The sequence below is a fragment of the Lathamus discolor genome, chromosome 2 (genome assembly GCF_037157495.1).
Source record: "Lathamus discolor isolate bLatDis1 chromosome 2, bLatDis1.hap1, whole genome shotgun sequence".
Lineage (NCBI taxonomy): Eukaryota > Metazoa > Chordata > Aves > Psittaciformes > Psittacidae > Lathamus > Lathamus discolor.
In genome coordinates, this window is record NC_088885.1 from 4,402,047 (window position 1) to 4,424,347 (window position 22,301).

The 22,301-nt window shown below is 44.3% G+C and overlaps 1 protein-coding gene across 5 annotated transcripts in view; it reads right to left on the reverse strand.

Moving 5' to 3' along the window:
* Window positions 1–2,691: 2,691 nt before the first annotated feature.
* MYRIP (myosin VIIA and Rab interacting protein) overlaps window positions 2,692–22,301 on the reverse strand; it is a 201,690-nt gene continuing 182,080 nt past the window's right edge. For 2 of the 5 annotated variants that reach the window (XM_065665520.1, XM_065665519.1), the window contains exons 12-17: window positions 12,797–12,991; window positions 9,375–9,536; window positions 7,081–7,185; window positions 6,933–6,993; window positions 6,415–6,533; window positions 2,692–5,433 (exon numbers count right to left, since the gene is read on the reverse strand). In XM_065665520.1, coding sequence (XP_065521592.1) covers window positions 5,401–5,433; window positions 6,415–6,533; window positions 6,933–6,993; window positions 7,081–7,185; window positions 9,375–9,536; window positions 12,797–12,991 — 675 coding nt within the window. In that variant the 3' untranslated portion in view covers window positions 2,692–5,400. Of the gene's footprint in view, window positions 5,434–6,414; window positions 6,534–6,929; window positions 6,994–7,080; window positions 7,186–9,374; window positions 9,537–9,654; window positions 9,716–12,796; window positions 12,992–22,301 lie in introns of those variants that run through there. The other 3 variants (XM_065665521.1, XR_010609766.1, XR_010609765.1) reach the window with 3 other exon arrangements.

A 22,301-nucleotide genomic window follows, 5' to 3' on the forward strand; every position in this document is an offset into this window, starting at 1 on the left:
TAAGTGCACTTCAAATGCTTTCAAAGAAACAAAGTCATCCATTGAAACAACTTCCTAAGTGAACAAGAATTAGGTTTTTATGCTGTCATCTCACAGGAACCCCCCTGCAGTGCAGTGGATTTCTTCGTCTGTAGAGTTAGTGTACCTGGTGCATATAGCAGCGATGGAGCTGGATGGTTGGACTTCAGGTCTTTAGCTAAGAGAAGACAGTTTTAAAGGTGGTGGAGGTACTGTGGTGTTTGTACCCTGCACCCACACCTCTTCCGAGGTTCAGATCAGTTTTAAAGCATCCTGTGCCCTCCTGAATCTGATGGGTACTTCAGCTTATGTTAGATTACAAGGAATCTGGAGTGGGACTTTGGACAAGTGCCTGTAGGGACAGGACAAGGAGAATGGCTTCAACCTGACAGAGGGGAGACTGAGCTGAGCTCTTAGGCAGAAGCTCTTCCCTGTGAGGGTGCTGAGGCGCTGGCACAGGGTGCCCAGAGAAGCTGTGGCTGCCCCATCCCTGGCAGTGCTCAAGGCCAGGTTGGACACAGGGGCTTGGGGCAACCTGGTCTGGTGTGAGGTGTCCCTGCCCATGGCAGGGGTTGGAACTGGATGATCTTAAGGTCCTTTCAACCCAAACCTATCTGGGATTCTATGATCTGCAGGTTGCAGCCCAGACAGACCAAAGTTACTTCTGCATCTGAATCTTCTTCCTTTGGGCTTTACACACGGAAAGCAACCCTCAAAGACACCCCGAAGTTGCGTGTCTGGCTGCAGCCTTTCCCCTTGTGTTTTTCCTTGGGCTAAGCCATCCAGCACTCTCCAGATGTTCAGGAAATGTTGCCTGTAAGTGCAGTGGTAGATGCTTCATGGACTGCTTTGAATTCCAGGTCCTGAGATCGATCCTTTTTGGTACGTGGGCCGTGGCGTGCGCCCCATCGGTCGCTTTGGGAAGAGGCAGCTGAGGAGCAACCCTGACAGCCTAAGGCCTGTGAGCAGACACCTGGATTATATCTTGAACACTTTGTGGGAGCACAAAGTGTTGGACACACAAGGCAGTGACTGGTGACCTCTGTTCCCTGAGGTGGCAACCCAACCTCTGTGCTTGGAATCACATCCTCCCCTGCACCTCAGGCACCCAGTTCTGCTTTTGCCCAGTGATCCCACCCTGCTCTTCTTTCTGCTCCTTGTGCAAGTTCCTTCACAGAGAAACATGTTCAGGGTGCAGGTAAAAGACAGTGCATGGACACTAGAACTAAGTGCCACCATAGCTTATTCTTTGCCTTCTGTCCCCACCCATTTCCTGATGCTGTTCACTGTAATGTCTGGTTTACCAAAACGCACACAGCCTTCGTGCTGGGATTTAAACTCTGCAGTGTTAAGTCTATCATGAAACCTTCCTGTCGCATTTCGAAGTGAATGGCTGTTAATATGTAAAAAATAAAAAGCAAGGGTTGGAAGAAAGAATAAAGGCTCTCACTAATTTTTAATGTACCTGCAGCAATGCTGGTGCTCTCTGTGTAGTTTTTACATAGGCTGTTAACATCCACCTGTAGGAATGTTGCCCTGAACTGTCCACTGGCACTTCATGATTCTTCCTGTACTGCTGGAGAGGTATCTCACTGAACAAAAAGCTGCTCCTATCAAGGATAAATGTTTTCTCCCTGCTGAAGAGAAGAAAAATATAGGCTGATTGAACTCTGAAGAGTAATTCTGTGCCTACTGCAGGTAATTGTGCATCACTGCCCAAAAGGGGTCAGTGCTGAAACCAGCTGATTCCCTTTAAAACGATGCAGGTGTTTGTAAGCACCTTACCTGGCCAAGCTAAAGTCACTCTTGGAGGATCACAAGCCATGTGCTGCTGCTACCTTAGTCCACATCTACGAGCCTGGGGCTGTGGCTCAATACTCACGTTTGCCATGCTAATTAACTAAGTTATATTAATAAGAAGTGTTATTTACAGTATGTTTAATCTTGATTCATATCTATCACCAGCAACAACATTTGAATGCAGTTTAACCTATGGCTTGTATCCAAAAAAAGATAGTTGACAATTTAGTTAATGACCAACGGTTAAATCCAGGCCACAGCCGTTCTGCAAAAGGGACATTGGAATGAACTTGCATTTCTACCTGTGCCTTGTTGGAATCACTACTACAACTTAATAGGGGTTGAATTCATCACTGTAGGTGATTTAACCCTTTTTGTTCTCTTTGGATTTTTACTATAATAGGGTATTTATTACTATTTAGAATACTATTTGCTTATTTATAATACTATTTCTAATACTATCTGCTATTTGCTACTATTTCCAATACTACCTGCTGACCCAAAGTATTACTTAAAACATGCAGGTTTAAATGAACCCACTCATAGTGGAGAAAAGATGCTAATCAAAAAGTGTTCTGATGAGCATTCACCGCATGAGACTTTGGACACACCAGACTATGATTATCTAGGTTGGCTTCTTGCTCCCTTTGGGAGCACTCGTGCCATTTGAGATGCTATTTCACCCAACAGACTTGGGAGCTTGGAGAAGACTCACCATCAGACGTTCCCAACGGCATTCCTCCCACCACAGCCCCATGGACATGAACCAAGCGTGTTACTGCGTGCTCCTCACCTCAGCTAAGGGAGGCTGTGATGGGTCACTGTGGACAGGCTTCCTGGCCCAAGTGCACAGAAATGCAAACAACAGAGAGCAACTTTTGGTTTTTCTTTATGAATCAAAGGCATTCTGTTCATAAACCACTTTTACTCTTTTATAATTCCTCTGGACGAGTTCTTGGTGAGTATGCAGATAATAACAACAAGGCAAGCTTAACATTCACTCAGACTGAATCCAGTAGATCATCTAGTCCTCGTTTTGCCCAGTAAAATAGTTTTCATTTATAAAAATCAATCTAAATATAAATATTAACACTGAAGATTGAAATCACTCGATGACAAAATAAGTCTTTGTGTGCTCTAGCAGACGCTTTGAGGACTTTTTTAAACCAGTGGATTATAGCTTTGCACGTATTTGGCACAATCAACACCTGGAAGAAGTCAAATGCCTTGGAGCAGGTGGGATTTTTTTTATCTTTTTCTATTTTGTTGCTGCAATGCCTACACAGTACACGTTTTTCTGTCAAAGACTGAATATTTTAACATTGTAACACGATAATAGATGCTTTTCATGCCTCTTAAGGAAAAAAAACAACCTATTCCGAACGGCGCTGGCTTGTTTAAATCGCACTAACAGAACAAAAGCCAAAGAGTTAATTCTATTAAAAGTAGTCATTTCTGTATTGATATTACATACACAAGATTAGTTATTAGTTATTAGACGGATATGTAGACCAACCACCATTAATGACGTTTCATAACACGCATACCTGCATAAACCGGAACCTGGGAATGTGCTGTATACGTACAAGAGAACAGTCAAGGAAGGAGGAGGAGACTGGATAACAAATCCCTAGGCATCCTACTCTGTTTAATCTCCTTTACTGGATTGCATATATAAATAAAATATATTAGTTTTATATATATATTTATATATTAAACAGAGTGGGCCCAATTCTGCCCTCACACCTGTGCAAAAGCAATTTCAGAGAACTAGGATTGTGTGAGAGCAAAAGAAGGCGGAATTTGACCCAGAACGAACACATCTGGGCAGATCTTGGGCAGATGGGAATTCCTTGAAGGGATGGAGTGATGCTTACGTACTCCAGGTGCGAAGATGGTTGTATTTATTCTGATGGTTCCTTACATGCAGCTGGACATCAGGGTACTGACAAGTGCTAGATGTCAAGTGCGGGTGGCAGATTTGCAGCTGGCACTGCTGTTCCAACTGCCCCATCCGGCCATTCCTCACCTTCCCACCTGCCCCACTAAAACCCACCCAGCCAGGAAATTTGCCCAGTTTTCCTCCTATTTGCCCAACTGGAGCCACTTCATGGCCCAGTGTTCCAGGGGATGGCATTCCTGCCATGTAGCAGGTAACATGTGGCACTCTACTACTGGGTATTTGCTGGAGACCCAGGGAAAAGAGCAGCTCTCCTCCTGCCCTGGTACCCACTGCTCCTTGATGCTGAGGGGGAACTTGCCAGCCTGTGCCCTCCTTCATGGCATGTTTCACAACAACCCACTCTGCATCTGGGGACCTGCTCTGCACTTTACATGGAAGGTAACAGAATCACTGGCTTATCACCTCCTCTAACTACTTCCTTCGTATTCTTCAGAGCAAAAAGTACCACAGATTGGCAAGGTCCTCCCTGAAAGGGAGAGAGGGACACCCTGTAAGCAGCATCTTCCCTCCTAGGCATCTGCCCAAGGGCCTTCCACCTTTGAGGGCTCACCTTTTGAAGGTCTCAAGCAATGAAAGATGAAATTCTACCATTCACAATCCAATTCAGAGTGGTCCAGCGGTAGCGGGGTGCACACGGCAGCAGGTCCCAGATACTCTACGTTGGAAGAGATCTCTGGGCTACATTTGCCCTCTCCTCAGAAAAGCCAGGAAATAGCAGAAGGGAATCTCTCACAGGCTGCAGCCACCCTACAACCATCAGCAGAGATCTCATCCACAATGTCTTCACCTTCTTTTACCAACCTGAAAACATTTGGTCAGAATTTATTCTGAACTGCAGCGTGGTTGGCCACCACCAAAGCAGACAATGCTACCAAGAAGAACGAGACATACAGAAGTGTTGGTTTCACAACAGTGCTCAGATGCTTCCAGACACCAGGATCATAACAGACATCTGGTCCACATGTGCTGCTACCAATTCACGGTTCAACACATCCATGTTGCCCCTGCTGCCATGAGCAAAATACCTCGCTCTGGAGCTACAATAGTGACTGCCAAACATACCCTCAGTGAGCAGAGAAGCCTTTGCACATCCCAGCTCCTCCTATGAACCCTGTCAGAACCTCCCCCTGACTCCCAGAGTGAGGTACACTGGTTCTCCACTCCCACCACCCAGCATACACTGCACAGAGTTGTTCTTATTGCTTGACAACATGGATGTTAGTAACCAGCAAATATGGATCACAGGTCTGGTCTGGCAGATAAATTGGCCTATCATTATGACTGACCGGGTGTACAAAAACATACTGCGGTGTAAAGATGACATAGTTCCGTACAATCAATAAGGAGAAAAAGTGCATCTTAAAACGTGGAGCCTTGCTCTTGAAACTCAGCATCCTGTCTGGAGTTTTGTGAGAACTTTAAGGCAGAGTTTCCTTTAGCAGACCACAATGCTGAAGACTTGGACAGCTTTCTCAGTGAGGTATCCAAACAAAGCCCTGTAACTGAGGCTTTGTAGGTTCTTGAGGGTCCATTTTCAGCTGGACATATGCAATGGCTGTTAAGTAAAGGCACTCTAGTGTACAGCCTTAGGCAGTGTGTTACTGGCAGTAGGAGTAAGTTTAGTACATCACAGCAGATCCTATTGCAGGCTCCTAGAACAGAAAGGGACAGGAAAGAGAGAAAATGAGCAAACCGCAAAACAAGCTTTTCCACTTAGGTAACCTCTGAACATTTCTCAAACTGAGATTCAAGGGGACTCTCACCTGCTGAGTTACAGTGTGCAGCTGGTTCTGGGAGGGCCTGGGTCAGGTCTGACTTGCAGGGGAGCACCAATTGATTTGATTTGATATGGTTTTTAATGAATAAGGGTAGCGCATTCCTGGAGACCTGGCACCAGGGTACGTTCACACAAGCTGATATTCAGGAGCTGCTCGACTATGGTATATAGTCAGACATCTCCCAGGACAATGGTTGTATTTGTTCAGAGATGCCTCAATGGTCTCTATTCTTTTTCCTCAAACTATTAAGAGAAGTTTTGTGAAGATGATAAAATGCATCTGCTTACACATCTACTGCTCTCTATTTACTGCTTTTAACAGCAGTTTTAGTGATGTGTGCAGTTCTGGTGTCCTCAGCATAAGAAGGACATGGAGCTGTTGGAGCAAGTCCAGAGGAGGCCACGAGGATGCTCAGGGGCTGGAGCACCTCCTGTATGGAGACAGGCTGAGAACACTGGGGCTGCTCAGCCTGGAGAAGAGAAGCTGCGTGGAGACCTCAGAGCAGCTTCCAGTGTCTGAAGGGGGCTACAAGGATGCTGGAGAGGGACTCTGCATCAGGGACTGCAGCGACAGGACAAGGGGTGATGGGTTCAAACTGAACCAGGGCAAGTTCAGGTTAGATCTAAGGCAGAAGCTCTGCCCTGTGAGGGTGCTGAGGCGCTGGCACAGGGTGCCCAGAGAAGCTGTGGCTGCCCCATCCCTGGCAGTGTTCAAGGCCGGGTTGGACACAGGGGCTTGGAGCAACCTGGTCTAGTGTGAGGTGTCCCTGCCCATGGCAGGGATAGGAACTGGATGATCTTAAGGTCCTTTCCAACCCAAACCATTCTGGGATTCTATGATACGTTACGAATTTACCATTAAGTCCTTGGCAGTGCTTTTCCTCTCTTTAGTTCTTTGTGTTAGAGATCCTTGAAGCATGAAGTTTCTGTTGAACGTCCTGACAGTGGTAACTGGAGAACCATCTATTTTTTCACCTGGGAAAAAGACAAAAAGGGGACATTTTTCACAGAGCAGACTGAAGCAGATGTACCAATACTCCTGCAGAGTCACACCTTCTCGAGGGATAAAACTTCCCCTAAGCTGCATGAAGAAAGGTGGGTTTAATTTAAATGAAAGCCAGCAGGCTGTGACACTCCAAATTTATTAAAGTCTGAGGCCACGTCGATCAGTGGAATTACACAAGACAAGAGTAATGAAAGGCGAAGCATGCCCTAAAATTGCCAGATAATACACCGTGGGGTTAAAAAGAAGATAAACCCAAACTGTTCATTTTGTAACTTCAATCTTTCCCCTCCTTTGCTGAACTGCCCATTATATTGAATCTTACAAAGAGAGAATCTCTTTCTTTAATGTATGTAACGACTGACATGCACCTTTTATTGGTGGAGCTGGAAGTTTTCTCCTCTGCTGTCTTGATGTGTCTATTGTGTGCATCTGTAAAGAACACATAAGCATTACTCCATGACAGAAAAAGAGGCAAGATTCCAATGTATTTTGGAATACTACAGAATGTTCTGGCACCTGGTTTGTTTGCTTTTGATCCCGTTTCCTTGTCAGGCGAACACATGGAGCCACGTTCAAGCCTGCAACTGTGAGAGCTGATATTCTGCTCTCAATATCTGAAATCTTCAACGGAAATAAAAGAGAGAGACAGACAGATGGGGAGGGGGAAAAAGAGGTTTTCAAATTACTGTAATGTCACTACTAAAATAGCTCCCATCCCGAATCAAACCCTCTTTAATCAGAAGATACAAACAGATGGCTGACTTCAGCACTTCTGACACCTGCCTGTATTCTTCAGTCCTGATGTTAAAAGGGGCTTAATTTGTTAGTAAAGATGCAGTATAAGAACAATCCAACCTACCTTGTGACCCCAAGGAAGAAGCATGTCACTCCTTTTGAGGAAAATAAGAAAGGAAGAGAGAAAAGCTGCATCTGCCATCTCCCAGTTACCTTTAGCTGCCTAATCCCAAATGCATTCAAGCTCTGGTTTTCAAAGGCTACATTCAAAGAATGACTTAGTGGGATACATTTCCTAATTCACTAATAATTCCATGCACACACAAAGTACATCCTCCATCACAAAATCAAAACGTTTGATCTTAAATATTTATAATTTAAGGGTATATGTATGTTAAACACAAACATGCATAATACAGGTACATACTATATAGAAACAATGGAAAACAAATTGCTAGGGAAAAAAAGAGCCCATGAAAGCAAACACCTGAGGGAAAGTAGGCTAATGTTGAGACTAGTGGAAACACGTTGCCAAAAGGGAAAGCAGTGTCAGAGAATTCAAACATAAAACCCAGCTCCTGAAGCTGTTCACTCTGCAGAAGAGCTTTCACTGGCCTGTCATCCTCCTTTATAGCTCAGGCCTCTCTTCCCCTCCCCTCTCACTCCCATTCACATATCTACCATAAAATAATGACCAAAGGCAACAAAACATCACAGCCAGGCACCAGCTAGTGCAGAAGCAATGCACTTCTGACATCAGAGAGATGCCAGACTCTCAGATCTTTGCTCAGTCCTAAACGGAGACGTTCCTGCTGAGTAGAATGACCAGGTACTTCCCAAAAAAGCCTGGACCAGGTCAGAGAGCCTCAGTGGTACAGCCTGGTCATTGAGAGCACTGGCAGTGAGTTGCTAGCAGTGTTAGCCCCTTGAGGACTGGCAGCGTTACTTCAGCTCTTAGCACCAGATCACAATGAGTTCTGAGCCCCAGACTATCTGGAGCCTCTAGAGAGATGCTATCACAGCCCACAGAGCACCTGGCTTTAGGCTGGGATGTGTACTGCTTAGAGGCTAAGTCCCAAGTGCTAGGCTCTGTGCTTGGCTCAGGCGCTGGCTGCCCTTGGCCCTTCTTGTTAGAACTGCCACGTGCTTCTTTTGGGAAGTGCTTTACAATCTGCTGACTAGATAAACTGCCTAAGGCTGTATCTGCAGCCCGACCACAGCCACGCGTGAGACACGGAGCGCAGCATGTGAGCTGCCTGCCAGCAAGGACCAGGCTCAGCATTAGCACTGCATTCCCAGGCTGCTGCACTCCCATGGCAAAACCAAATGAGCGGAAGAGACAAATACAGGCTGGAAAAGCCCTTCAAGCTCACCCAGTCCAACCGTTCCCCAGCACTGCCAAGGCCACCACTGCCCCATGGCACTGAGGCCTCGTCTCCACGGGGTGTGAGCACTTGCAGGGCCGGTGCCTGCAGCCCTGCCCTGGGCAGCCTGTTCCAATGCCTGAGCACCCTCTGGGGCAGGAATTGTTCCTCAGCTCCATCTAAACCTGCCCTGGGGCAGCTTGAGGCCGGTTCCTCTTGTCCTGTCCCTTGTTCCTTGGGAGCAGAGACCGACCCCCCCTCACTACAACCTCCTGTCAGGCAGCTGTAGGGAGCGATCAGGTCCCCCTGAGCCTTCTCTTCTCCAGACTGAGCCCCCCAGGTCCCTCAGCCGTTCCCCATCACACATGTGCTCCAGGCCCTGCACCAGCTCTGTTGCCCTTCTCTGGCCCCGCTCCAGCACCTCAATGTCTCTCTTGTAGTGAGGGGCCCAGAGCTGAACACAGGATTCGAGGTGCAGCATCTCCAGTGCCCAGCACAGGGGGCAGGCACTGCCCCAGCCCAGACAGTACATCTGTTTGGGCTGCGTTACACATCTGAACTACACTTTGCTCAGCTCCTGTGATGCAGTCAGCATCCTTGGATTACCAGTCCACTGCGGGACAAAACAATATCAAAAGTGTGTGCAGACCACAGGGAAGCATGCAGCAAGGCAGCGTGACCCTGCAGATGGGGAGGAGCTGCTGTCCTCACCTGAAGCTCTGCGTGATGAACCTGGGCGGCTGCTGTGGCCACTTGGTCTTCCAGATGGGCCAGCTCAGACTCTGCAGTGACACTGTTGATCTTGCGTGCAGCATCTTCCAGGCTGGTCAGCTGCCCCTCCAGCCCGTACACCGTGCTGGCTGTCAGGTACACCTGCAGGGCCAAGGCAGGGAGAGATCACTGATCTGGGGGCATAAAGGTTTAAACAGCCTGCATCTTCCATGATACCTTTGAGCTTCCCTCCTTGCTAACCCACTAGAGGGAGACTTACCTGGCAGAGGAAAGCCATAGGGGAATCCTCTGGATGCTTGAGAGAGGCTCTTCATCAGGGACTGTAGTGACAGGAAAAGGGGTGATGGGTTCAAACTGAAACAGGGGAAGTTCAGGTTGGATATAAGGAAGAAGTTCTTTGCTATGAGGGTGGTGAGGCACTGGCACAGGGTGCCCAGAGAAATGGTAAACGCTCCATCCCTGGCAGTGTTCAAGGCAGGCTGTACATGGTGTAGGGTGAGGTGTCCCTGCCTGTGGCAGGGGGTTGGAACTGGATGAGCTTTAATGTCTTTTCCAACCCAAACCACTCTGGGATTCTATGATCCTGATCTGAAAGCACACATTCACACGAGGTGGCTGCACTCAGATGTCCCAGGTGCCACAACGGTATTCCAAACCGGATCTGTTCCAGGTTCACCAGCAAAAGCCAAAAAAGAGAGCTGGAAAGTTTACTTTAGATATTCCAATGACCTCGCAACAACTCAAAGCCTGCAAGTGAAGGCATCAGATCACACCTCATATAAACTTGTGTTTATTATGAAACACAGCTTTATGTGAGGTGTGAAACACGCCTAATGCCTTCTGGCAAGCAAAACTCTAAGAATAGCTGTTCAGCAGCATATGGTTATTAACTTCTTCCAGAGTAACTGTGCTTACATGTACAACACAGTTTTCCATTTTCATTCTCACCCAAATACACAGCAGCTAAAAAATTCCTGCCTCCTGGCCCTTTGGAGTGAACCTGTGGAGGGTCAACAGACTTAATGTGTGCCATACAAGACACAACTACAGTACCTCTGAGACCTGCAGGTAAAGGCTTCATTTCCCATTCAGCTCTTTGGAGCAGTAATTCATGATACGCTGTGGTTTATGTGTTTCTTTAATTTCACAAAGAAATCTAAGGCACCCAGACAGATGGAGGTCCCTGGCTTTATAGAAAAGGGTGATTTTCAGGCATTAGCTTTGGCTTAAAATTGTGCAGACCCATGGGACAATACTGCACCTTCTGCTTATTTGCTACATAGCCAAGAGACTGCTCCCACGAAGCTGGTAACAGCACAATGGAAGATAAATATATACCCTCATTTTCCCCATTGGTGGCCTCACTCATTCTAAGATTGTGTTGCTACAAAACTAGCATTAACTAAACATGTTCAGGGGCAGGCAGACTGAACCAGGTCCTTGAGCACACATCTTCACTTCACACGTTATCCACTGAAGTCATTATATCTGCCCACAGTTCCTAGATCACAAAGTCCTTCAGTGTAACAGGCATTCAAATAATTTCTGGCCATGCTGTGACTTTGTGCATCAAAAGTGGTGGAGAATGACTAGATTAAGATTTAAGTGTTTAGTTTTTATGATCTTTATTCGCCCTCCCTCCCACCCCCTCTTGTATCAGTTATTTCAAGGCACAAATGTAGATACATGCTTTTCATGTATGTGAAAGAAGTGGTGAATGATCCATCCCTGGCAGAGTTCATGGCCAGGCTGGACAGAGCCTTTGGTGATACGGTTTAGTGTGAGGCCTCCCTGCCCATGGCAGGGGGTTGGAACTGGATGATCTTAAGGTCCTTTCCAACCCAAACCAGTCTGGGATTCTATGTGACATTGCTAAGAAACAAATTCACTACATCCTGCACAAACTGCATCCTGTAAGACCACAATCTAACCGAAGGCATGAAATCTGTGACAAATGTACGCAGAACACAAAAGTGATCTGATTTAACATCTTAGCTGAAGTACCTGAAGGCACAAGCGGGCCATAAAGTTAATATCCTGATTTAAATAGAAATGCTCCTGCTTTTGTGGGGTTTGAGTCTTCTTTCCATTCATTTAGATCATACATCCTTGTGGTGTGACATACCACAGCCCCTTCAGATTTTAACACTGCCCTATCGCATCTAAAAGCCCAAAGAAAGAAGAAAAAGGAACATTATGAACAGAAACACCTTTAGAGAGTAAAAGAAAAGATGCATTCAAATGCTGTTCCAAGGTTCTCTGCACAATAGGCTGTACTTTTCAAGAGGGAAAAATAAACCCTAAAGAAAATAGAACTGATAGAAAAATGTGGGCAGGGAAAGTCATTATTCCCTTTTGACACTGAGATTGTGGAGACCATCACTGAGGTATGTACATCTTACAGTAAAACCTTGTGCTGATGGCCCCGCAATCTCTACACTGAGGCACAGCCCCTGAAATGCTACTGAGAGCAATAATGAACACCCTGTATACACCCAGATCCTCTTTGGGTGGATTCTTGGATTTCTAAAGGCTCTTTACTATGGGGTGTGGTGGTGAAATCTTGAAACCATGGAGGTTTTACCATCTACTTCACAGCCTGTGTGGGGCAGAGAAAGATGCAGTAGTGTAGATTCTGTCTGGAAACATTCTGGGGCTAAAGCAAACCATGTCCAGATTTCTACGAGATCTTGAAGAGCTCCTAATGAAGGGCAAAAAAATCACTGACATGTGCTCAGTTACATGGGGGAAGAGGGGAAAATGGAAGTTACGAGTGTATCAACTCCTTTATGTGGATGTATAAAGATTTCCAATGAGTAGTGACTTCCCTCTGTGATTCAGCGTTGCACTTTTTCCTGCAGATGACAAGTACCCATGAAAAGGGACAGACGAGTCGGATGTGGCCAAACAAATGTTTGTTTAATTCTGCATCTCCAGCCCCTGCTCTTTCTAAGTGTGCAGCTCAATGCAGTACACTGGGGAGAGGTGGGTGAGAAGAGCTCCTCCTCTCCTTCTGTGTGACTGGGGACATGATTTCCTACCTGTGCTTACACGCATGAGGCTGTGCTGGGACTGAGTGTGGTTTCAGCCAGGCATGGTGCAGCCACACAGCCACAGAGGGTTGGAAGGCTTAAGGTAACTTGAGATAGAGAGTCTAGAATCAGTTGTAAACCCCAAAACATCCAACACTCCCCAAATACTTTCAAGTACACATTAGGAAAAAACCCCAGCAAGAGAGCAGAACACTCCTTTACAATAGGAATTTTTGTTCTTTTTGTGTATTCAATAACCCAATATTAATTGTGAACATCCACTGTTGCTGCCAACACATCATATTGACACACACACACACGTGCTTACTCACACATGGGACACTTTCACATACTGATCCATGCTCTTACGTTTTCTTCCAGTGTGGTGAGCTGCTCATCAAGCCTGATAGGGTCTGTCCCCAGTGGGAAGGTCCCTTTTCCCCTGTCCTGAATGTCAGCTGGGAAATCGCAGGGACCACTGGATTCTGCTATCAGTTCTTCAGTGGCATTGATGACTTTCAGGACTTCTGTGGATATGTTGCAGAGAGAGACAGCAGAGTACTTCTGTTTGGTTACAAGAGCAGACAGAGAAAACAACAGCATCACATTAGCACAGAGGGGTAATATGTCAAATCACCTTGCTGCTCCTAGCTGCAGCTTTAGCTGTGCTAAAACGACACACCTGCTGTGAACAAACACAAGAACTGGGGAATGAAATCAAATCTACATCTCTTTTCCTCCCTTTTTCACGTATGCACACTGCTACAGCATGCAAAATAACACCCACATGCAATTCCTCTACAACACAGTTTCTGCAGGAGAGATGGTCCAAACCTTATCCCAAAGGAGCGAGCTAGATAAGGCTGTTTATGCAACAGTGTTTTAAACAGGCTTTAAAACACAATCTTCCTTTTTGGGTACTGGCAAACAGATGTGGAATCATCTGTTTCCATATCCACAGGAGCTATCCCATGGCAGTGCAAACATGGGAGAGTCATTTTCAGCAGGAGGACAGCATTATACAGAGATTTTTGCTGTGAGTTATGCAATAGCCCCAGAAACCGAAGGTTGAGCGCTCAGTGTGTAAGCATTTATATCCTCAGTTATATTACATCTCAATTTACCTTATTTACTATTTATGAAGTAAATGAGATCACATGCCAAGGAAAAGCATGCCGGTTTATCCATGGCGTTTGTTTTGTTTCATCAGCCATAAGCCTTTTATCAATGGCCCTGATGTGTAACTTGTAATCAACTATCCTGATTCTGGTGATTCTCACAGAGCTTTGGGCTTCAGGACAGCTCCTCTGATAGCAATAAGATGTACCTGATGTTCAAGCATCAAGCTCAACATCCGGACTATACAGCTTGGAGGTTGAGCTAAAGCTTGTTGAAGCCAGTACAAATACTGCCACTGAATTTATGTGTGATACCTTTAGTGTTGCTTTGCCTAGAAGAAAGTGTGGGAAGTTTAGACCTAAACTGAATGAATTCCTCAAACCTGTAAATACATAAGCCTGTGGAGCAGGGGCTCATCCATCTGTAAATTTTCCCACAGAGAGAATATCTGAGGATTAAAACTGAGGGAACAGACTGATTTCGGGTTCTATACAGTAAATTGTATAGCACAGGGAAAAGTAGAACTGATTCAAAATGTCTGCGATAGAAATACTGCATCAATCTATACGTCAGTTGACCTCGTAGGCAGGATATAGGAGAAATAATGTTCCTTTGCTTCACACAAACTCTGGTGGCTGTAACTGGAAAAACAACTTGATTATCTCTTTCCTTTAACCAGCTGTTCATTTTGATGTTAGATAAGAGTTACTGAAACCCTCTTTTTTCAGCAGTGCATGCTCAATTGCTGGGTATGGATACATTAAGGCATCTTTAGTGCTGTTAGTTCTCCAGTTTATAAGGAATAATTAGAAACATGAGATTAAAGAGAAGGAGAACAAAGCAAATACAGTACACTACAGCACTCAGACCTTTAGCTTCTTAGAACAGCCAACACAGCCACAACAAGCAGGTCTAGGACTCTCTTACTGAGAACAAATACTTGAACCCCAGAAATAGCCTACTGCTTCTTCCATTCATTTTCACAAGTGCCAATTAGGTTAAAAACAGATCAATAATTTTATAGGACAGAAGAGGAAATCAATGTTACTTTGTTTTATTATTTGCTTTTACAAGCACCTAATTCATACTCTATTCTATGAGTAAAACAAAAAAGGATAAAGGCCAGACACTGCACTCTCTTCATCATCTTCACTGATGTACGTTTCAGGAACTGCAGCCTCACTTCAGTGCTCCTTAAACTTTTTATTATCCTTTGTAGTTAAGGATGGATTTCCAAAAAAGATTATTTTACCTTAGAAAAGAAGTGTTCTTGCACCGGATATGAGAATCCACATTGACATTTATTACAGCTCAATCACTACAAAAGATGTTTTGTTGTTGTTGTTTTCATCATAAAGTGTTCTGTGATACGAAGCTTTATGAAATCAAGAGTTTGAGTAAAACACTATCTTCTCCATAGGTAATGGATAGGGAAGAAAAGTTCAACGAGAAAGAATAGGATTGGATAGGATAGGATAGGATAGGATAGGGTAGGATACTTTTTCAGTTGGAAGGGACCTACAATGATCAGCTAATCCAAATGCCTGACCAATTCAGGGCTACCAAAATGTTAAAGCATGTTGTTAAGGACATTGCCCAAATGCCTCTTAAACACTGGTCACCTCCCTGGGAAGCCTGTTCCAGTGTCTGACTACCCTCTTAGTCAAGGAATGCTTCCTAATGTCCAGTCTAAACCTCCCCTCATGCAGAAATGTGATTTTTAGCTTTTCTAGAATTCTGAGGTCAGTTTTTGGTGGCAGATGCTGTTTGACTTTGAAAACCAAAGATCTGCTTCCCACTAAATGTTGCACAAGGCAGATGGATGGCTGTTCTTAAAGCGTGTGCATCACTAAACGTATCTTGATCTTAGCCTATGGGTACCTAGGCACCGGAGTCACAACAGTAAATCTTCTCTTTCAGCTTGTGAAACATGTACTTTTATACTGTAACAAGGATACAGCACTAGAGTTTAAACATGGTAAATACATGGCAAGCAGAAGTGATTTTCCTTGGAGTATATCTACCTGAAGAGCAGATCTCCCACAGCTGAAGAGCACAAGCAATGTATCAGTGTATTAAATATAACCTTTATTGAAGTTTTCTCCTAAAGGATGTGTAGAACTCAGCTTTGCCCTGGGCTGTATTTTATGGAGAAGCAAGAAGAGATTAATGTCTGCCTGAGGGAGAGAAAAGATCAACATGTGGGGAGTTCAAAGGGTTCTCAAACTGGAAAAACTGGATACTCAGTTAATGGTTTTGAATATGCTTTTACCTCTTTTTGAGCAACTGTCAAAAGCTGTTGAACCAGCTTGTGTTCTAAACCAGTCAGTTTGCAGACCTAGCAGGGGACTCTAGATAGACTTATTTAACATGTATAAAGGGGGAAAAAAAGGGGGGGGGGGGAAGAATTAAAACAGAAAAGGTGTCCTGGAATTGCAGTGCTTCCCAGCCCTCTCCCTCCACTTACAGCAAAGGTCAGATTTATGAGGATTTATAACAATCCTCTAAAATTCACAGACACATGCACACCAACATCATCGTGGTAGGTGGACATCTCAAGCTGTTATAAAGACCTCCTGGCTGTCTAATTTATCTTGCAGGAAAGGTCACTGTTAACATTTATAAGTGATTCAAAGAGACAGCTATCAGGCCATGATGAAGTCACTCCCATCTGTCTTGTCAAGCAAGCCAAAGAACTAATATGGAAGTGATGGATGCAGAAAGCAATCTCTATTGCAAATATCAAGCACAGAAAAGCTGAGCACAACTACTCCTGAAACACTGGGATGCATTTGGATTGTAACTGTGCTACCTTACTGCTGGATTAACACCAGCCCTCCCAAATCAATGCAGCTGATCCAATTTGAATGTTTCTACTGGCTATGAGAATCTCATTTTTTACTGAGTTCCAGACTAAGAGTTTAGTGAAATGAGGAAAACATGGACTTATACTTCTAATGATAATTAATGGCCACACTCACCAGTATGTTCAAGACACAGTCAAAAGGAGATGCTCATTTTCCCTTAGTTCTTTGTGGGTGAGTTTTAATGAAATACTAAGGAAGTGTGTGCATGCAAGCACATATATGTGTGCACTGAATATCACAAATAGCATCTTCTAAAATGTCTTCACTGTCATTTCTGCGTGGTGTTGGACAGATGGAAAAAATTCCTGTTTTGCTGAAGATTATGTTGCAGTAGTCTAAGCTAGCTCTTGCTGACTTGTCGGTCATTTTCCTTGCCGTCTGCTGTCCCTCTTTCCTTTCCCTGCTGATGCTGCCAGTATTTCCTTTGTTCTTTTACTTCAAGGATGCTGCACTGGAAGGTGCTTTATAGAACAGTATTTGCATCCTAGCACAAAGGATGAGTAACAGAAAGAAAGCAGGATGACAAAACTGAAGCAACACAACTGCCCAAACTGCTGTGAGCAGGTGAGCATTAAGTCCTTGTATAGAATCATAGAATCATAGAATCCCAGAGTGGTTTGGGTTGGAAGGGACCTTAAGATCATCCAGTTCCAATGCCCTGCCACAGGCAGGGACACCTCACACCAGACCAGGTTGCTCCAAGCCCCTGTGTCCAACCTGGCCTTGAACACTGCCAGGGATGGGGCAGCCACAGCTTCTCTGGGCACCCTGTGCCAGCGCCTCAGCACCCTCACAGGGCAGAGCTTCTGCCTTAGATCTAACCTGAACTTGCCCTGTTTCAGTTTGAACCCATCACCACTTGTCTTGCTACAGTCCCTGATGAAGGGTCCCTCATGAGTGCATCTCATGAGTCTGCATCTCATGAGTCTGTGACATTTCCACATTAAGTTTCCTTTGCATGAACATTATTGCTTTTATTTTTAGTGCTCTTATAGTAGTTCTCCATCATGTGCACTATTTTTTCTGCACACTGTGTTCAGCCATTAGTATGCTCTTTTTTGCTGCTATAAAGTTACGCCATCACTGGGCTCTATTTAACCAGCATGGGAGGCAGTGACTTGCAATTCAATAGAGAACAGCTGACATCAACAGTTAGATCAAGAAGTGGAGCAAGAAAACCCTTCCATCACAAGCAGTTCTGGCAGTATTGACCACATACTTGATGACTTGTGCAATCATCTTTAGCTCCATTGTGAGCACTTCTATCGCACTCTGAGTCACGTGCCTGTATTGCAGTCGATACCCCTCATAGAGACCTTCTTTTGCAGGGAGTTGAGGGGGACTGGGGAGAAAATGTGTTCTGCTTTGCCCCTTTGATTCATCTTTTCGGAGTAACCTGACTGAATACAAACTTGATGAAAAGAGTACCAAGACCCAACCCTGCCTCCCTCATCTCCCCACCCCATGGCAGTTCATTGTACGGCTTTGAGAATGCCCTGAAAAGCCCAGCAAAAAAGCACATCTTCACAGGCAAGATCTGGGACACTCGGCAAGTCACAGAAACAGAGCCATCAATGCCCAGCTATCAAACGCAGTTGTCAACCCTGATCTTCGAAAGATCTTTGACCTAAAAGTGAGCCCTAAGCACTTATGAGCTCAAAGACCGGGAAAGCAAGCTAAAATTTGCCTTGCTATTTGATGGAAGACAAGTATACTATGATGGCATTTGATACTGTCCTGCATGACATCCTTGTCTCTAAACTAGAGAGACATCAATTTGATGGATGGACCATTTACTGGATAAGGAACTGGCTGGATGGCTGCACTCGAAGAGTTGAGGTCAACAGATCAATGTGCAAGTGTAGGCTAGCGGTGAGTGGTGTCCTTCATGGGTTGGTGTTGAGACTGATCTTGTTCAACATCTTTGTCGGCAACACGGACAGTGGGATTGATGCACCCTCAGCAAGTCTGCCAATGACACTGAGCCGTGTGGTTCGGTTGATACACTGGAGGGAAGGGATGGGATCCAGAGGGACCTGGATAGGCCAGAGATGTGGGAACAGGTTGCCCAGAGAAGTTGTGGCTGCCCCATCTCTGGCAGTGCTCAAGGCCAGGTTGGACAAGACTTGGAGCAACCTCATCCAGTGGAAGGTGTCCCTGCCCATGGCATGGAGCTGGAGCTGGATGGGCTTTAGGGTTCCTTCCAACCCAAACCAGTCTGGGATTTTATGATAATCTATGGTATTAAAGAATTACTCTTCTGTGCAAGTTTAAGACTTCCTGCCTTGACCTTAATATCTACATTTATGGGCACTCATTTACAAATATAAAGCTAATTTATCCTACAGAGTGAGCAATTATTCTACGGACATTCTCCAAAGTGTAACACAAAGAAGTACAGCCTCTCTTTTTGACTGTGATAGGTAATTTTCAATATAAGATTTTTACAAACAAATCCAATCCACTGTCCTCATCTAGTTCCAGATGTTATCCCTAATAACTTGCAATGCCTCATTTCTAGAGGCGAGTTGCCTATAATCATGAGAAAGGAAGTTATTTCCAAGAGGTGAAATGATAGGGTCCAAGTTGGAAACATTTAAATCTTGAAGTTCATGCAGGACTTTGTCTCTGCAATGGGCACAGACCGATGACATTGCACATATGGAAAACACTTGTTCTTTACAATCATCCTTGATGATGATAAAGAAAACGAAGATGACTGAAAGGTGATTAAAACTCTTTAGTGCAAAATTAGCCTCTGAGGGTGAGGACAAAAGCAATGTTGAGAGGAGGAGCTGAATTAAGCATAACTTTTGCAAGAAAAAAGTGATTTTATGACTGAGAAAATGCTACAGGATTATTTTTCTTACCGCTACACATGACATATTAAAATAGCATGTATGTAAAAATATAAGAGAAGCATATATCAGCTCAGGGAATAAAATGAAAACCTGTTTTAATAGCTGATTCTCATAAGCTGAAACTCAAGTAGCACTGAATATGGAACCTCTTCCCACCTAGACAAATGCTAAGCAATACTCTAGCAGCAAAGCGAGAAAGTGCCTACTCACTATGTGCAATCACTACAATGAATTAAGGGTTTTGTTCATAAATTGGAAGCTTGGATTTTTGAAGACCGCTATGGTCAGAAATTGCTGAAAATCTTATTGCTGAAATAAAAGTTGAAATTTTTTATCCCAAATTTCTTAATATAGGGGAGTACGTAAGAATAGGGAGATCATGCACCTTATCTTTGTCTTCTGTTCTTCTTAATAAAACCAAATTCCCACCTCAAAGCCAAATAAGAGAGCCAGTCTGCTTCACTTATCTACTTCACACTCCCCCCCCGCCCCGTAACACAGGGCTGACTGTGATTATAAGATGATTTTCTGAAATGACTATTGATTGTGGCCAAAATGATGATTTTTCAGGCCTGATATTTCCAGGAAAACATTTTGAGTTTGAGACTTCTGCTTGGGAAACGTGGAAACCCTCAATATCACTTTATAGCATCTCTTACTTAGTAAGAGATGCAAGAAGACACAGACAAAACAAAGCATTCTCACCTGCTGCAATACAGCGGATAAAAACTGCAGCTTTAAATGTAGATCAAAAGCCTTTTGTTTTTCCTAGATAGTGGGAAAGCAGTTAAATAAAAAGGCAGAAAAGTTATATTAACAGCTACAGAGGTTAACATTTACACAGGTTCAGACTTACAGAGAACTTTGGGATGAATAACAAGGATAAAGAAACTAGCAAATACAGTATACCATAAACCTTAGGTTTTACATTTGCTCCTAAAATATTTAAAACAAAGCAATGCCTCATTTCTTTTTGTGGGATTTGAGAATAACACATCTTATTAAGACAGATATTGCAAATGACACACCATAGAATCATAGAATCATAGAATAGTTAGGGCTGGAAAGGACCTTACGATCATCCAGTTCCAACCCGCTGCCATGGGTAGGGACACCTCACACTAAACCGTATCACCTAAGGCTCTGTCCAACCTGGCCTTGAACACCATCTTTAATAACAGGAATCAGATGGGACATACTGATTTCCACCATCACAAAAGTGGCACTAGCAATAGAAAAAGACTTGTGCAGCAGCGTTAAGAAGAAGAAAAGCCAGCTATCTTCAGGTTTTGATTGGAGTTTGGACACTGTACATGTTTCTCGTTACAAAAGGGTTTGTACTTCACTGATGCCACAGACAGATGCTCACAGTAAAATGTCTTGTGTTGAATCACGTCCTACTGTTTGCTGCTTTCCCTCTCCTGGACTTCACTGTTCCAAAACAAACCAGTACACCCCTTCATAGAATCATAGAATAGTTTGGGTTGGAAGGGACCTTCAAAGCTCATCCAGTCCAACCCCCTGCAATGAGCAGGGACATCTTCAACCAGATCAGGTTGCCCAGAACCACATCCAGCCTGGCCTGGAATGTCTCCAGCGATGGGGCATCCACCACCTCTCTGGGGAGCCTGTACAGAATTTCTTCCTCACGTGCAGCCTGATCTCCCCCTTTTTAGCTTAAAACCATCACCTCTCATCCTGTCGCAACAGACCCTGCTAAAAAGTCTCTCCCTATCTTTCTGACAGGCCCCTTTTAAGAACTGAAAGGCTGCAATAAGGTCTCCCCAGAGCCTTCTCTTCTCCAGGTTCATATTACCACTCCCCAGTGTCAAGTCACAAGATTTACCTTAAACCCCCTAATTTACCTCGACTATTTAAACTAAACTGCCTGGCTTTGCTTTGAAGTAATGACACAAACCACAGCTGCCCTGTTGGCTGTGCTGTGACAGAAGAATTATCCAGCTGAGTAGCAGCATTTACTTGAATCTCTTCCAGCCAGATCTGAAAAAGCTAACTCTGTCACTGCCAGGTCTCTGGGCTGCTTATAAAAGAAGGCAAGAAAACAGTAGCTTTTTCATTACAGTCTATTTCCCCCACCTAATTACAGCAGCTTACACTGATCTTCACTGATTTCCTGTATACGTAAAATGGCATTTACATTCTCTTCCTAAGTGAGTAAATTTTGGTGATCAGACAACTGAAGGAGGGTTCCGGGCTTTGATTCAGTTGCTTAAACACAGGCAGAGAAGGTGCAATTTGAAACATCTTCAAATCTGAGGGTTTTCAAACAGCACTGTCAGATAGGGCATGGACCTGGGAGATGCACTTTGCCTCTGGAATAGCAGCTTATGGCCCTGTGCAATCCCCTGGGGCATCTCAGGTGAACTGGCTGCTCATATCCATACTAACGCACTTGTGTTGAGCTCGGGAGTGTCAGAATGGGAGGAACACAAATGTCACTGCCCATTTTTGGAAACTTTCAAAACATGGGTGTTTCTGGTCTTGAAGTAACCATTTTGCTCAAAACCAAAGACTCATATTTTGTCAAGATGAACTTCGGATCAACTAAATTTCCTATATCCTAAAGATGGATAAATAAAAGGAAATACTGGGGAGAAATCCCTTGAATGGGGTTTTTGTCCAGCAAATGACTTAATCCTGTTTGAACCTGAATATATACTTGACTGCTTTGTTGAATGGAGAACTTAAAACTTTGGGTCCATTAGGCCAATGTGAAGATTAAAGTCTCACACCTCTTTTTAGAAGAAAAAGCCACTGTTTCCACTTCCTTAACCCAAACCTCCTTTTTTCTGCTGTCATCCCAATCCTGTGCGTAGATTATGTGCACTTCATACATTTTAAAGATCCCTTTTTACCATGGTGCCCACATTCAGTTTTCCATCTTGGGCTTTGGAAGAGTGTCCAGATAATTAACATCACAATAAAAGCCATGACCCACCAAAAGACAAGAATTATTCCGAGCATCCTGCATGCAAAAATATGGGACAACAGCCACACAAATGCCTT